Source organism: Bombus pascuorum, chromosome 13 (genome assembly GCF_905332965.1).
Source record: "Bombus pascuorum chromosome 13, iyBomPasc1.1, whole genome shotgun sequence".
In the NCBI taxonomy this organism is placed as follows: domain Eukaryota; kingdom Metazoa; phylum Arthropoda; class Insecta; order Hymenoptera; family Apidae; genus Bombus; species Bombus pascuorum.
In genome coordinates this window covers 967,116-981,917 of record NC_083500.1, presented here as the reverse complement: position 1 = coordinate 981,917, position 14,802 = coordinate 967,116, and the positions used below count along the sequence as shown (strand labels likewise).

The window sequence follows — 14,802 nt, the reverse complement described above, 5'->3', positions numbered from 1 at the left end:
TCGAAAATATTAATCGGCCACACTGACCCATAACCTGTCTAAGAATCGTAAAGCATATCCATTACAACGACAAATATCCCATTTCCTCTAACACAACCGTTTTCATGAAAACGGTACTTCCTGAAAACGAGCGTCATACATCATACACGGCTCCCTGTTCCAGATAATCACGGATCAGCTGAAGAACGAGGAGTTGAACACCAAGGTGACGAACGACTGGAAGTTCGCGGCGATGGTGATCGACAGAATGTGCCTAATCATTTTTACTCTGTTCACCATCATCGCAACCATCACCGTCCTACTGTCGGCGCCGCACATCATCGTCACGTGATTTAGAAAAGTACAGATAGCCGACTACACGTTGGCGGTCGACGAGGATCGTGCGTTGCGCATCGGTGCGGACGGCGAGGAACGCGAACATGACGATGACGATGACGACGACGACGATGACGACGACGACGACGACAATGACGACGACAATGACGATGACGACTACCACGATCTGGTCCATGCTAGGATTACGCAAACAACGTTTACAGTGATGTTTCTCCTACGCTTGGATCTCCAGCTGATTGGAAGTCGAGCCTCAGAGTCATGTGTTACGCCCCGCTTCGGGTGATCCGCACTGTTCATAGGAAGAAAATGATACGAGGACACTAGGCTCTCTGTATTATTTACAATATATATATATATATATGTACACATAAAAAAAAGATACGTATATGTATACATATATATATCTTTATGTAGTTCATTCGAAAAGGACGCCTTAGCGAGACACGTTGAAAATGCGCCTACATAGGCGCGTTAAAGGACACTGACACGCGCGCGCGCGCTCACACCTACATGCACACACGATCGCATACAAACATGCCGGCCACGCCGAGGTATGTGCATCTCTGGCATTTGTTGTGCCGCGATAGGGATGGAACGCGAACGATCGCGAGCCTCGAGTTCCTTTCGGTTCGAGCTGACGCAATTTTTTGCGGAAAATTGGATACATGCTGACGCTGGATTGACTAGTGAAGCAAAAGTAGTTACATCATCCTCATATTTTTTCTTCGTTGCATAATTTCTATCAAAATCATCCAATTTCAGGTTTGTCAAACGAATATATTTAAGTTTTCGAATGTTGTAAATTGTAATTCTCTGATTAATCGCAGTGTTAATTTTAATCCGATACCTGCTAGATGAGAAATATTACGTTTTATTCGTTTTCATGGATATTACTTTTCCTTGAATTCTTGCGAAAGCGAGAATGGAGAAAAATCTTTGTTATTGTTGTTTTTATTGTTAAGTTACCTTAAAGTGTTGCTTTTGAGTAACACAACTTGCTATCTATTTAACCACGTTGTGGAAAGTATTTTATTCTTTGAAAACTGTTCCGCTGAAGTGGCGTGACAAATAGTTTGACTAAAATTTTAACGAAAACATTCGTTTTTGAAACACGCTTCAGTAATCGTTGCACGGGATGCAAATAAATCTGCGTACACGCGTGTGAAACACAAACACGCATACACGTACACGCACATATATACGCATACACACGCAAGAGACAGAACATAGAAACAAAGAGCACCGAGAACCGTCGAAGGGTTTGAATTCGTTAAAGAATAAATCGAGTTGCTCGGTACGGTCCACGACTACGAAACGATTTTTCGTTCGATTCTCGTACGACCGTACCAGCCAGAGAATCTCATAAAAAACGAAAGAGAAAAAGGGAGAGAGAGAGGAAAGAGAGATATACAAACAAAAGAGAGAGAAGCTGAAGAAGGGTACACCGCTCCTTTTATTGTGCTTAAAAGAGAGGAAAAGGTAGAGAGAAATAAAAAAGCAGAATGGAAACAGACGAAAGAGAACACACGATTAAGAGCAAAGCGCACACGTTAATATTCTGAAAAACTTAAAAAGCAACAAAAAAAGCAAAAAAAAAAAGAGAATAAGTAAAAATAATAACTACACACAATGAACTGCCAAAATGTTTCAAAACAATGCCAGTGAATTTTATTATCCGTATCACTAGTAAGTAAAATCGACGACAACTTAAATAAAACGGGGGATTTATACTACGATTATAAGATGGCGTGCGACAGCGCGGCGTTTAAAACAAAAGAAAAAAAATAAAATACTGTTCTTTGTTAGTTCGTAAGAGAAATCCGGCGTAAGCAAGCGGAAACAGTGAGAGAGAAAGAGAGAGAGAGAGAGAGAAAGAAAGAAAGAAAGAGAGAGAGAGGGAGAGAAAGAGAGAGAGAGAAAGGGGGAGAGAGAGAGGGAGAGAAAGAGCGACGACGCGGGTATATGAATGACTTCAAATGAAACGATGACGATGATGACGATTGACTTAGCGCAACATCTATCTTCATTTTCTCACGTTTTTTCCCCTTCTATCGGCGGACATCGTTTGTTGTTGTCCCTCTGTACACGCTTGTACAAGCGCACACACGGTACATACTCTCTCTCACACCACCACCAACACGTACATAGACACTACGCACTTCGTTGCGTAGAATTTCACACACGTTACACACCCGCTCCACAAATGTCTCACACTTACGTTAACACAAGACGGACATGCGTACACAAGCAAAAACTTTTTCAATCTAACGTTCTAGGGAGTCAGGCTTTCGCATCCTCGAGATTCTCGCGTGACTCCCGGCGAACTCGACGTTCGCTATCTAGGTAACGAGGCGCCTACCTATCACAATCGGATCCGAGATTCGCAACGCGATTCCAAAGCAACTCGAAGCTGTTAGTGTATATTTACTTTTTTAAGTCGAGTCGCCTTCGAACGATGCGAATCTCGAAGATCCTCGATGGACGAGCGACCGTGCGGCTTCCTTTCGAATATTCCCGAACGCAGTCCGGTTCTGGGTACTTTCCCCTCGTTCTTCGAACCAGCAACCGACTCGATTCTATGCTATTTGACTGTACGCGAAACTGAATATCAAGGTCTCGAGCGATCGCACAAGTCTGATTCTTGAATAATCTCTTGCTCTTCGACCGCACGCTACTCGCCCTAAATGGCCAAACCATTTGCAGTTCGTCTGTGAAAGTATCCACGTCGGATTATCCGTCAACGGGCGCACAGCAGTTCCGATTGATTTTTGCTGTTTGTCGCCACAAAATGGGATCCGTTTCCTACAAAAGTATATTGCGAGAACTTATGAGAAATCGATAGTTATGAAAAGAGTTGAAAAATTGTTATTCAATGCGTATCGAAATTTACGAATAAACAAGAAAAAATTGTTTTCAAGAACGATTAGTCTCGTTGCATTGGTATTCGCATTAATTAGGAATTGCATCGTGCTGAATGAAATTTTTTATCGAACGTCGCGCTTCGTTTAGTTTCATAGTGAATATTTGTTTCGACGATAAGGTAACAAAATTACTTCGCCAGACTTGACGTATTTTCGGAATCGAAGCTACCGTAGTAGTTGAGTTGTAACGCGTACTACACGCGATCGTCGTTCGTCTGGTAGTGTCTCATCGAATTTTCTGTCGACCACGAGTCTAGAAGCAGGAAACATTTTAGTCAATATATAAGAATGCTCAGTATTTAATACGATATTCCATTTACTATTTTGACTCGTGACCAGACTCGAGATTCGAGACTCGTAGATGCTCGAACGAATCGACGTCGCCGGGAAATAGCATTTCCTTTTCGAGCTGTAAGAGTCACCGTGTTTTTCGAGCAACGGTAGATTTCATGCTGTACATAGTTCGTTAATTTCGATAACTCGACGGTTTGTTTCACTTCGACTCGTTTCAGGATCAGCTTACATTGGAACAACATGGTAACATAGTTTTGTTATATGTGTAACAAACTCTTTTATTTATTACAGTTTAATAAAACCTCGTTACAGTTTGTTTTATGTAATAGCAATTTGAATATTCCGTGTTTCGTGCAATCCATTTCAAATATTTAAGAACAATTCTCCTAAATGTATTAAGTAATGAATGTTTAAAAGTTAGTTTTATTATTTTCTGAAATTATACAAATCGACGTTGTTCCAATGTGATAGAAGTTCAATTAGCGCATTATCTACATCTGACTAAATTGCATATACCTAAATTTCCACGACTTCGAGTGATCATCTCGATTAAAAACAGTGCATACGAGAAGCATATCTTTAGACGCAGGAAATTAATCCTAATATTCCTCAGTGTATAATACGAGTACGAAGCACGTTACAGAACCAAACCTTAGGTCCCCTAGAGCCGAATAATTTATTCCTTTCGCGAAAGAATAAAACTGAAAAAACGAACGCTCAGAAATGCAAAAAATAGAATTAAAAAAAACAAAAATAAGCAAACGCAATCTTGTAGACTGTGTTAAATAAACAAAAACTGGAGAAATACTCGACAACTAACTTAGACGAAGAAGCTTGTCAACGCAAGTAGAGGAAAAAAACATCGGAATCTCGTTAACGGATAGTCTCGCAGGCGGGTTTTGTTAAACATATAATAAAACGAAAACAAGAAAAAAAAACGAAAAAAAACTATAGCACGTTTTGGCCATTGGCATTGACGCGACAACCAATCACGTTATCTTTTAAATACTATTATAATGGTTACAAAATAATAATTAAAAAAAAACATTGTTAACGGTGTTAAAGGAACGATTTAAAATGAAAAAAAAAATAATAGTACGTAGAGGATATAAACTATAATCGATAATGCCTCGATTGGTGGAATAACCATTCTCGATCTTTAAATCAGCTAACTAATTAAACTAATGAATTAAATTTAAAGCACTTAATGGTTCGCGCCGGAAGGTTTTGTTAGAATACAGTACTAAGTAGGGAAGACAAAAAAAAGTATTTAAAAAAACACGGTTATCTCAAGTGAGTGTCATTAGAGAAGCAAAAGAATCGCGGAAAAGATATTAACGAAGATAGTTCGGCATGCCACAGTGTCGAGTCAAGTAAAAAATGAAACGAAATAAAAAAAACAAAAAGAAAAAAGGAAACGTAATAACATTAATACGATGAATTATGTGTTTAAATGTCACGATTTCAACGACTGCGTTTCGCGATGGAATCTTTTTTGAACGTGTTTCCTTCTTCCCAGCGACAGCTGCAAAATCAAGGATAGCCAATCGCGAAACGAAACGACTCTCCGTGGTTGTTAGTTCTTTGTTCTTTTCCGCAAACACGTTTGCTGTAGTTCAAGTTGGTGGAAAGAGTCGCATGGCGACGATTTATTGTTAAAGCGCGACCGATTCGAGCCCTTCGTTAGCCAATTTGAATTTTCAAACAACTTTCAAGAAATCCCTGCAATGAATGTAACGCTATTAATTTTTAGATTATTTGATTCGCAAGATGTAAGAGCTTCCAGAAGTAGATAACATTAAACTATGCTTCGAAATATGATAAGCTTATTCCTATAGCTTCTGTTCCGCCATGTAAAAGTATCATGAAGTACGCGAATATGCAATAAGTAAAATCAGAATTAGCATACTATTGTTATCTAATTACAGCGGATAACGACGTCTATCGAAATTTTTATTAACGGGACAATTTTCATGGTGTGATGCGATTGAAGCTGCTATTGACAAACTGTGAAGGGAGAAAGAGCATTATACGTTCTACAATTATAATTATAATTCGTTTCACGAGAGTTAATATCGGTTTATGCGTGGATGTACATCGTTTATAGCCTACTGTAAAGTGTCCCATAAAAATCGGTTGCAAATGAAGCAATTAGGTGCACGATATGTGTTCGATAAATTAATGAAATTGGCCTGCGAACGGCTCAGATTCGTTGCATGTCGCGACGGCGGCGTTGAACGACGCTCCCATTTTAATCGTATTTATACGCGTTAACGTTAAGCGAGCAAACACTGATTGTTAACGGAGAATTAACATCCAGCCTATTGATATTACTTGTTATTGATTAGTTCTTACGCGAGCGTGAAAAAAATAATCATAATAATAAAACTATTCGGGAATATAATCGTATAATGCACACGCCGAATTTTTCGCGTGCTACGAAATCTCAGTTGGATTATTCAACGGGTGACTTGTTGTTGCAGGGGAAGGGAGAAAATAATGCATAGAATTGCAGTGAAAAAAGGAGACACAATGCAGCCCGTATTTAAACGAAGTTCCAACGTTCTAGCGAAGAGAAATAAAATAAAAAGTAAAGGCGATAAGCTGTTCGATAATTAAGAAATTATATACTCGTTCTGTCAAAAAATTTACTTGTTCTCACATATCGAAGTCAAGTTGGAATTCGAAACAAGTTGCTCACTGAACAAAAAAAAAAAAAAAAAAATAATAATGATTTAAAGATATAAATGTTAAACAAGGAAAATAAAAGGCGAGGATGAGGAATAACGAAGAAAAGTATAAACTAAATTCGTTGCTCACGAATGCTCATTTATTGTTTTTATCCAGCGCGGTTCCAGTGTTTACGAGATGTCGTAAGCCAGCCGCTTAGTGAGAATAATTAATGTTCGAGTGTACTACTTTCAACTATCACGCTCAACGTTCAAGCATTTAAGCTGTTCACGAGATTCAGGGTCTTAGAGATTAATTAGACAAAACGGTAGAAAAATTGTCGTTCGTAAAAACTAAAACAGAAGAAATGGAAACACTAATTCGTAAATTACAAAAAGAGGATGAAACAGTAGTAGAAATAAATAAACGCGCAGACACCGGGAAAAGGGAGTGTTCTTTTTCACGTTTCGGGGATCTTTTCATTTGGTCGTTTTGTTTCGAGGGAAATAAACGTTACACGTTGTATTTACGTACTACGTAACATGTATCGATGAGAAAAGCATAGAGTATCTATATTAATCTATAATTGAACTAATCGAATCGACGAGCGAAGAAACTAAATGATAAAAATAGGAAAGAGAAAAATGATATTTAAATTCAAGCGGACTGTGACGACCCATTCGTTCCTTTTTCTCTTTTTGTAACAATCGTATCGATGATTACACTGATACGATAGGGTGATTTTAATTGCACGTGCTGCAGAAATGTTTCCACCTTCTTGAACTCTGTGAAAGAAAACGAGACGCGAGAGCTTCTTTTCGAAAGATAAGAATATATCACGCAGCAAATGTCGCACGACAGTGAGACGAAAGTACGCTTTCTTGTGCATGATCGAACGATATCACGGTTATAAAACAGAGGTTCGTCGTGCTTTTTGAAAAATCGCTTTCAAAGCGAAATAGAGTCCGATCTAAAGACTCGATCATCGTTTGAATTTCTGACGAGCATTTCTCCGTTCGAAGTAATATTTTCTTTTATCTTTGCCTGGCAGCTCGGTTACGGGTAACGGTTGCAAGTTTTCTTTGAGCGAAACTTCCGAATTAGAACAAAATTTTTCTTCCAGTTTATTCTCGATCCCCTTCACAAGGAAATTTCTCTTTGCCGAGTTTTTCGATAGAAATTATTCCTCAAAAGTTTTCTTGTAGAGCGAGACGTCAACTTTTTCATAGAGCGATCGAATTTTCCTTTCAAGAAAAGTTAATAAGCATACCTTGGACGATTTACACGGAATAGAATATTTGGCATAGTTGTATTATATTTGAAACGTGATTTTTAAAACAGTCTAACGTAAACGTCTATAAGTAGCAGCCTACCATCGGGACATAATAAGATTTTTGTTTAAAAACGAATCGAGGAGAAAAGACAGAAAAGTAAGCGGAAATAAGGGAGGGAAAGGGTTAAAAGAGGGAAACGGACGAAACGAAGAAGCGGAATTTACAGAGAAATAACGCAACTTGCGCCTTTGATAAAAAAAAAAAAAAAACAAGAATACATATATGTATTAAACTCAGCTTGTCACACGCGGGGTTATCATTATAAACTATTAATCTTATAATAATTAAAATTAATAATAACGGTAAAATCACGAAGGAGGAGAGAAACAATGATAATATTAATAATAACATTAGTACTAATGATATTAATACCGATAACAATAATAATTATAATAAATAAATAATAGCGTAACGGTAACGTATTAATTATTAATTCTCCGCCTGTGCAAAATGTTGAAAATTTTTCTTTCTACGACGTTATTAATCTATGACTAAGGCGATTTCTATGAAGAATCGTTTCCAATAACGAATAAAAAAAAAGGGGGAAATATTATATGGTTAATAAGAAATTTAAAGAAAATAAAAAAATGCATTGTAAAGGTTGGTACGCTATTAGGATCGTAGTAGTGCATATGTACAGGGTGATGCGATTAAAATGTATTTGGACATCGATATGGCGTACGATTTTTCGAGTGTTCTATTCGAGTAAATGTGAACGATACTGTTAAAAAAGAAAGAAAGAAATATCTCGAAATAAGAACGAGATCGAGAACGTAGAATCGATTATGAAACGATTAAATTTAGAAAGGGGCTAATGTGTCGATGAAACTCTTAATCATAAGCGATTTTGTACTGGCTATTCAAATAACAAATAACAAAGTATACGGATGATTAAATTTTAGATAAAATCTTATGCAATCTCGAGATGAAATTTTATTTTTCAATATAGTTCTATCGAATTATTCTGGATGATGCGAAATTTGAATTTTATGTAACAAGAATCGGTTTATAGATTACTTTGAGATTAAAGAGGGAAATGTCAGCCTCGTGAGAGCTTCCTGTAAGAGTCAAATACATTCCTCCGTCAATGTTGCCTTAACTCGAAAAATATCCTCGAAAGACTAGCCCATTGTCCGAAAGAAACGCTCTCCGTTGAACAATGGTTCAATTACCTTCAACGCTCGAAACGTCAGACATCGAACGCGAGATTGTCGACAAGTAGCCCCTTTCGATCGTCCTACGACGTAGAATTCATCATGGAAAATAAAAAAATAAAAAAAAAGAAAAAAGAAAACAAAGAAATAAAGGAAATAAAAATCGGAAGAAAGCAAGATTCATCGACCATGTCAGGTCTTCGAAACTTTCTCCTACACTTTGTAGTCTTTTACTCGACTCGTAATTCAATCCAAGCATTTTAAGAAACTTATTAAGGTAACCGGTTAGAAATAAAACAAATAAGATTGCTCACCGAGACACCGTGTCGTTTAAGTGTCACAAAGACAATCCCCTCGGAACTTAAAAGCAAACGACGAAAATTGTTGAGACGTTTGTTGAGAAAAACGAACATTTTTCTTCTCTCTCGATGTATGATATACTACCTCTACTAACACTACGCGAGATATCGATAACTATTTCTAGGTGAAATTAAATCGATCTTAATCGTTGCGAACGGTATAACACCGATTTACATAGCCAAGATAAAAAGAGAAAAAAATAAAAAACGACTGTAACCTGACGTAATTTTAACGTGTAAGGTCTATTATACTTATAGCACGTCAAAGTCTTCCGCAGTTAGTCTCCAAACAAGTAGTTACAAGACACACGGGAAAATGAAGACGCAAAAACACACCAGACGAATTTTTTTTCATATTCTTTCCCCTCCTTTCTCTAATTTTTTTTTTCCTACTACTGACGTTCACCCGTCGTTCCTCGTCTTAAAAAGCTCTGGTGATATATGTATATTTGCTGAACGAACGCTTCTCTGATTAACTGTTCGAAGAAACGCAAGTCCCCTTGAACGATTATACGGAGTCCAGGGTTTTATTGATCGGCTGATTGATATTTAATTAAGGGAACTTAGTAGGGAACGTTTCTCTCACGCAAAAGTAGCGATCGCGTCGCGTACCTTGTCTTCAAGCACGAAACTGTGAAAGTACTGTGATCGATGGAGAATCAAAATTGTATTTGTCAAGTTTAAGAGATGCTCGTGTTCGTCGTGTGATTCGTTTTTGTAGTGGATACTGAGAATAAGGAAAAATAAAAAGTTGAACACGAGAAAGAAACATGAAAGGAAGAAGAAGGCGAAGAATCAGACTTTATCGAGCCGTTAACGAAATTTTCAGCGAGACGCGAACGAAGCGCGAGAATTCGTCTTGTAACATAAATTGTGAAATGCGCTTTATTATTGTAGATCTTGAAACGCTGAAAGATAGGTAGAAACGCTTAGAAATTACGAACGTTCGAGCAAAGTTGAAGAAAACATTACGGAATGTTTCAGCGAAGAGAAGTATGTATATTGCGCTTTGTAATTAGTAAACAAATTTTTTCCGACGTTTATCGCGCGTTGCACGAAGACACTCGAAAGATCGACGACCCTTTGTCCCATTTTACTAGATCGCTCTTTATACGCATAAAGTATACAGCAGGTCAGCCGAAATGAAGTATAAACGAAGAACAAGGTTGACGCAATTCGCATAGAAAACGTAATAATTATGAAAACGAGGAGAGAAAATGTATAACATAGTCTGCGGTTTTCTCATTTCTAGGACGAACGTTATATTCAACTTGGAATGTAATTAAGCGAAGCATTTATCGAAAGAAGTTTCTTCGTTCCTCGGAAGAGAACGTTTCGTTACGTTGCATTAAAATACAAAAACTATTCTTTACAATTTACTGTAACTTGCAAGCAATTTTTCATACATACTTGTACTTTCTTCTGTAAATATAAAGTCCCGTTATTTCTAAACTTGTGTACCATTGCAATTCTCTTTCTGATTCTATTTATTCTAACATAAAATCAATGCATAAGTTATTGGTCAAATCAAGTTGTTTACTCGACACCTGCTTTTTTAAACAAAAACTAGTTATATTAATTTAATGACAGTTTGATTTCTGTTACAAATATTCTGTAAGCTTAAGACAAACGCGTGACGAGCAATAAACTGAGCAATAAATACGGTACGGATATAACTTGAAGAAAATGCACAAAACAGATTCGGTTTTTACTAAAATTCTGATCAATCAATAGCAAAAAGGTCGGCATATTTCAAACTCGAAAATTATTTTAGATTGGGAGAAAAACTTATACTATCAAACGAATAAATTTTTTTTGTCAAAACTTACTAAAAGCCACGCAGGTGGATGAAATCTGATAAAAAATCACCTCGCCATTTCGGCTGAACTTCGTGTATACGTATGAATGTATATATATATATATATATATTGCATATACGTACGTATATTCTCTTTAGATACGTATTATGAAGAGATTGAATTAAAACTACAGCGAAAGGTAGCGTGTAAAAAATAAAATCGGCGGAGAAAGACGCGGAGGTAAAAGCTAGAAAAATTGAAATTGTTGCTCGCGAGTCAGCCCCCATTGTTACACTCATTGTCAGCGAAATGATAATCTGTGCCGATTTTTCACGGACCTTCCCACGCTCGACGTCGTTTGAGGAAGAAAACATTAAGGACGTTCATCGTCCCGCTGCTTTCTTCTCTACTTTCTGCTCGATTTCTTCTTCCTTCGACGATATGATCCGCGAACGAGGTCGAGACGTGATATTCTCAACGCGCATAAGATATCTGTTATTACGCACGTATTTTAAACACGAAGAAACATCGAAGAATCGTCGCATAACCCGTGGGCACATTCTCTTGCTGAATGGAATCGATTAACCTGCTTTACCACTTAACACATATTCACACGTGAATTAGTAGACGACAAAAGTCTATATGTTTGACATGAGCTTGAAGAATTTTTACTTTCAAAGATGTAATTAGAGAACTGACTAAGAACTTAGACTTGAAATTCGTATAGAATTTATCATGTCCAAGACGAAGTAATTTTTAAAACGTTTAAAACGCGAAACAGTTTTCTTTCACGATCAAATATTTTACATGGGTTCGTAAAATGAATTAGCATAAATATTCGCGGTCTACATGTAAGGCAACAAGTTAATCGACCTCCATCGAAGCAACGTGATCACAGAAGAGGTAAAAAGATCGACGACGATTATGTTGCTGATGGGGTGTGAAATGCGTGGAGTGGTGGAGTTTCTTTTCTCGCGATTCACTGCCGCGGACTTCCTTCATGGCAGTGTGTATTATTCGGAATTAGGATAAACGATTAGCGCGGACACGCAATGTTCAAGTGCCAAATTTTTAGCTATCTTTAGCACGTAATTTATCGCGCCTGTCGAACCCAGCAGACGCTTAATTAGCGCGCGCGCAAGAGAGAGAGAGAGAGAGAGAAAGAAAGAATGTGTGTGAGTGAGAGAGAGAGAGAGAGAGAGAGAATCGAGAGTATTTCACAAAAGAGAGAAATTGTTCGTATTGGCGACTGAAGTCGGAGGAATTTGTACAGTATAGATCGAGACTATTTAAGAGATTCGTTGTAAAACGATTAAAGGATTTAGCGGTGGAGTTTCGATATGGCGCATCCTTTTGTACGCGAGTCGTGTAATTATGGAATGTGCTATGAATGATTCGAAGGATTTTTGAGTAACTGATATTAAAATATACGTGTTATTTTTTTCTATTTTTGTAAAAGCGTAGAAATATTGAATTCACTCGCGATTTTTATTCAATTCAGTTCTGATAATAATGTCTATCGAAAAAAGAAATATTATGGATACAAAGATATTATTGGCGTTATTATCGAGTAGAAAAATTGTCGTGCTATTTCTTAATTTAAGGAAAGTTCAATGATTGCTCGAATATCCTTTCGAACGGTCTTAAAGTTACCATCGAATTTATGTATCTTCCTGAATTATTTGGTTGGAAATTTGACTAGCAAGATAAACGCTCAAAACGTTCATGAATATGTATCATTGTTAGGGAAAAACCAATAATCAACATATTTTTACTGCGTTCAAGAATTCGACTGAAATTTTTGCAATCTGTCGTGATTTTCCGTGTGCGAGGAGTCGCCGAGCGGTACTCTCGATGTAACGGACGGAGAAAGAAGGAAATTAAAAATAATAATAATAATATATAAAAGAAAATAAATAAACTTAGAGAAAACGCGTCACAGCCAACTGAATTTAAAATGAATTTTTACAAAGGGACATTTGTAGTACGGCCGTCAGAAGCAACGTAGACGACAAAGGGTTAAAAGTCAACTTTCGAAGTAATTTTCGAATAGGTAACTCTCGTTCCCTTCATTTCGAAGAACAACAATAGTCGGCTCAAAACTATTCTCACACTCTCTCACTACGAAACGATTCACCGTTTGTAAAATCTCCTCTGTTTTCCTTCTTTAAGCGATCAGTAGTCGATGACCGAGTCGAAGGAATGGAAAGAAGAGATCACAAACGAAAAAAACCACAGGCCGATAAGGTTCATGCTTGAAGACAAATACTTGGAAACGAAAGAAAGGAAGGAGGAAAAAGCGAAAAAAAGAAGATATAAAAAACATGGATAAACACGTTCTAAAGTCAAAAAAGAAAAAGGGGAAAATGCAAAAAAAAAAAAGGAAGAATTAAACGTGTACTATTAAAAAATATAATCTCTACGCATATTTAAAAAGATACTTGAATGCTAAACGCCAAATATTCGTAATACACACCGAGAGGAACTAAATAAAAGCTAAACTAAATCAACCAATAATCGAGTAACTGAATATTAAACGCTAGCCTGTAATCAATAGAGAATGTAGTAATATTACTTCGAACAGTAAATTATAGGAGTGATTCAAAAGGTAGTCTACTAGAAGTTAGGCTCGAATTTTTATCGAGATCATTTTCTCTCTAAACTAACAGAAAAAAAGCTAAATATTTAATTATCTCAGAACAATCTATCGAACTTAACGAAGCCAAAAGCGAAACGAAAAGAAAAATATAATAAAGGACCGTAGCCGGGGATGATTGATCTTAATCGGAATTTAAAATTGAAGCGAATATAAGAAGAGAAACGATTCAAGTAAGACCGGTGTGTAAAAAGCTTGCGGTTGACAAACCAGCGACACGGATCGCTGAGATATGAATGCACGAGATCTATTTCTTCTCTACCTACGCCCTTTTCTTCCCTGATAATATATTTTAACGAAGGATCGTCTCTTTATTGTCCACCGTTACACCAGTCGTCGAAGTCGTTACGAGGTTAATAGAAAAAAATGAAAAAAGTTCGCGCGAGGCTAACGAAGGATAACAGAAATAATATTTCGAGTCTGTAAATGCATGAACGAGTGAGAAAGTTGGTGAGAAAGGGGGAGAGAAAGAGAAATAGAAAAAAACAGAGAATGTATGAGAGAGAGAGAGAGAATGGGAGAATATGAGAGGGTGAGAAAGAGGGGGAGAGAGAGAGAGTAAACAAGAAATAAATGAGAAATAAAATTTGCGTTACCCGTGCAAATATATTATATAGGAGGAAAAAAGAAAACAAAATATTTAAAAAAGGAGAAAGAGAGAGAGAGAGAGAGAGAAAAGATGAAAACGATACTCCCTTTTCCGTAGACCCTGGTGGGACGATGCAATTGAACTGACTCACCCTCGATCTCACTTGACTTTTAATTATGCCTCGACAACAGCCTGGCCTGATAATAGTAAATTCATATTGAAGAACGTTAAGTAAGATAATAATAATATTAATAATAATATTAATAATAATAATAATGAATGATATTAATACTAATAATAATAAGAGTAAGAATAATAATAACAATAGTACTAATACTACTAATAATAAAAAAATTTGTTATATTTCTACGCTGGGCTCTTTTTCGAGGCAGAAACGTTGATCGATATGAAAATCCCTGTTAACTGGTGAGCACATAATCGCCGCATTGTAATATTATTAACATTATTACGTTATTATGAAATTGTTGAAATAAATGAAATGAATATAGACGTTTTTCATTTACTTCCTTCTCGCATTCTCCATCGCTCATTCTTATTTACATCGCTATTAGGTGCAACGCATTTTGATTTAGTAAGAAGGTATTCTCGATTCATTTAATAATTTTTATTTCATTGTAAAAAGAACTACCTATGAACCTATCTTAATATTATGTCTAATAATGAAAACCC

General features: G+C 36.7%; 2 protein-coding genes across 4 annotated transcripts in view; both read left to right on the top strand.

Annotated features, from left to right (window-relative positions):
- Window positions 1-14,620, top strand: part of LOC132913436 (neuronal acetylcholine receptor subunit alpha-7-like) — a 167,693-nt gene extending 153,073 nt beyond the window's left edge. For all 3 annotated transcript variants that reach the window (XM_060971791.1, XM_060971790.1, XM_060971789.1), the window contains one exon: window positions 164-14,620. In XM_060971791.1, coding sequence (XP_060827774.1) covers window positions 164-331 — 168 coding nt within the window. In that variant the 3' untranslated portion in view covers window positions 332-14,620. The remainder of the gene's footprint in view (window positions 1-163) is intronic.
- The window catches only part of LOC132913419 (furin-like protease 1), a 351,740-nt gene that overhangs the window by 108,866 nt on the left and 228,072 nt on the right, over window positions 1-14,802 (top strand). The window lies entirely within an intron of this gene.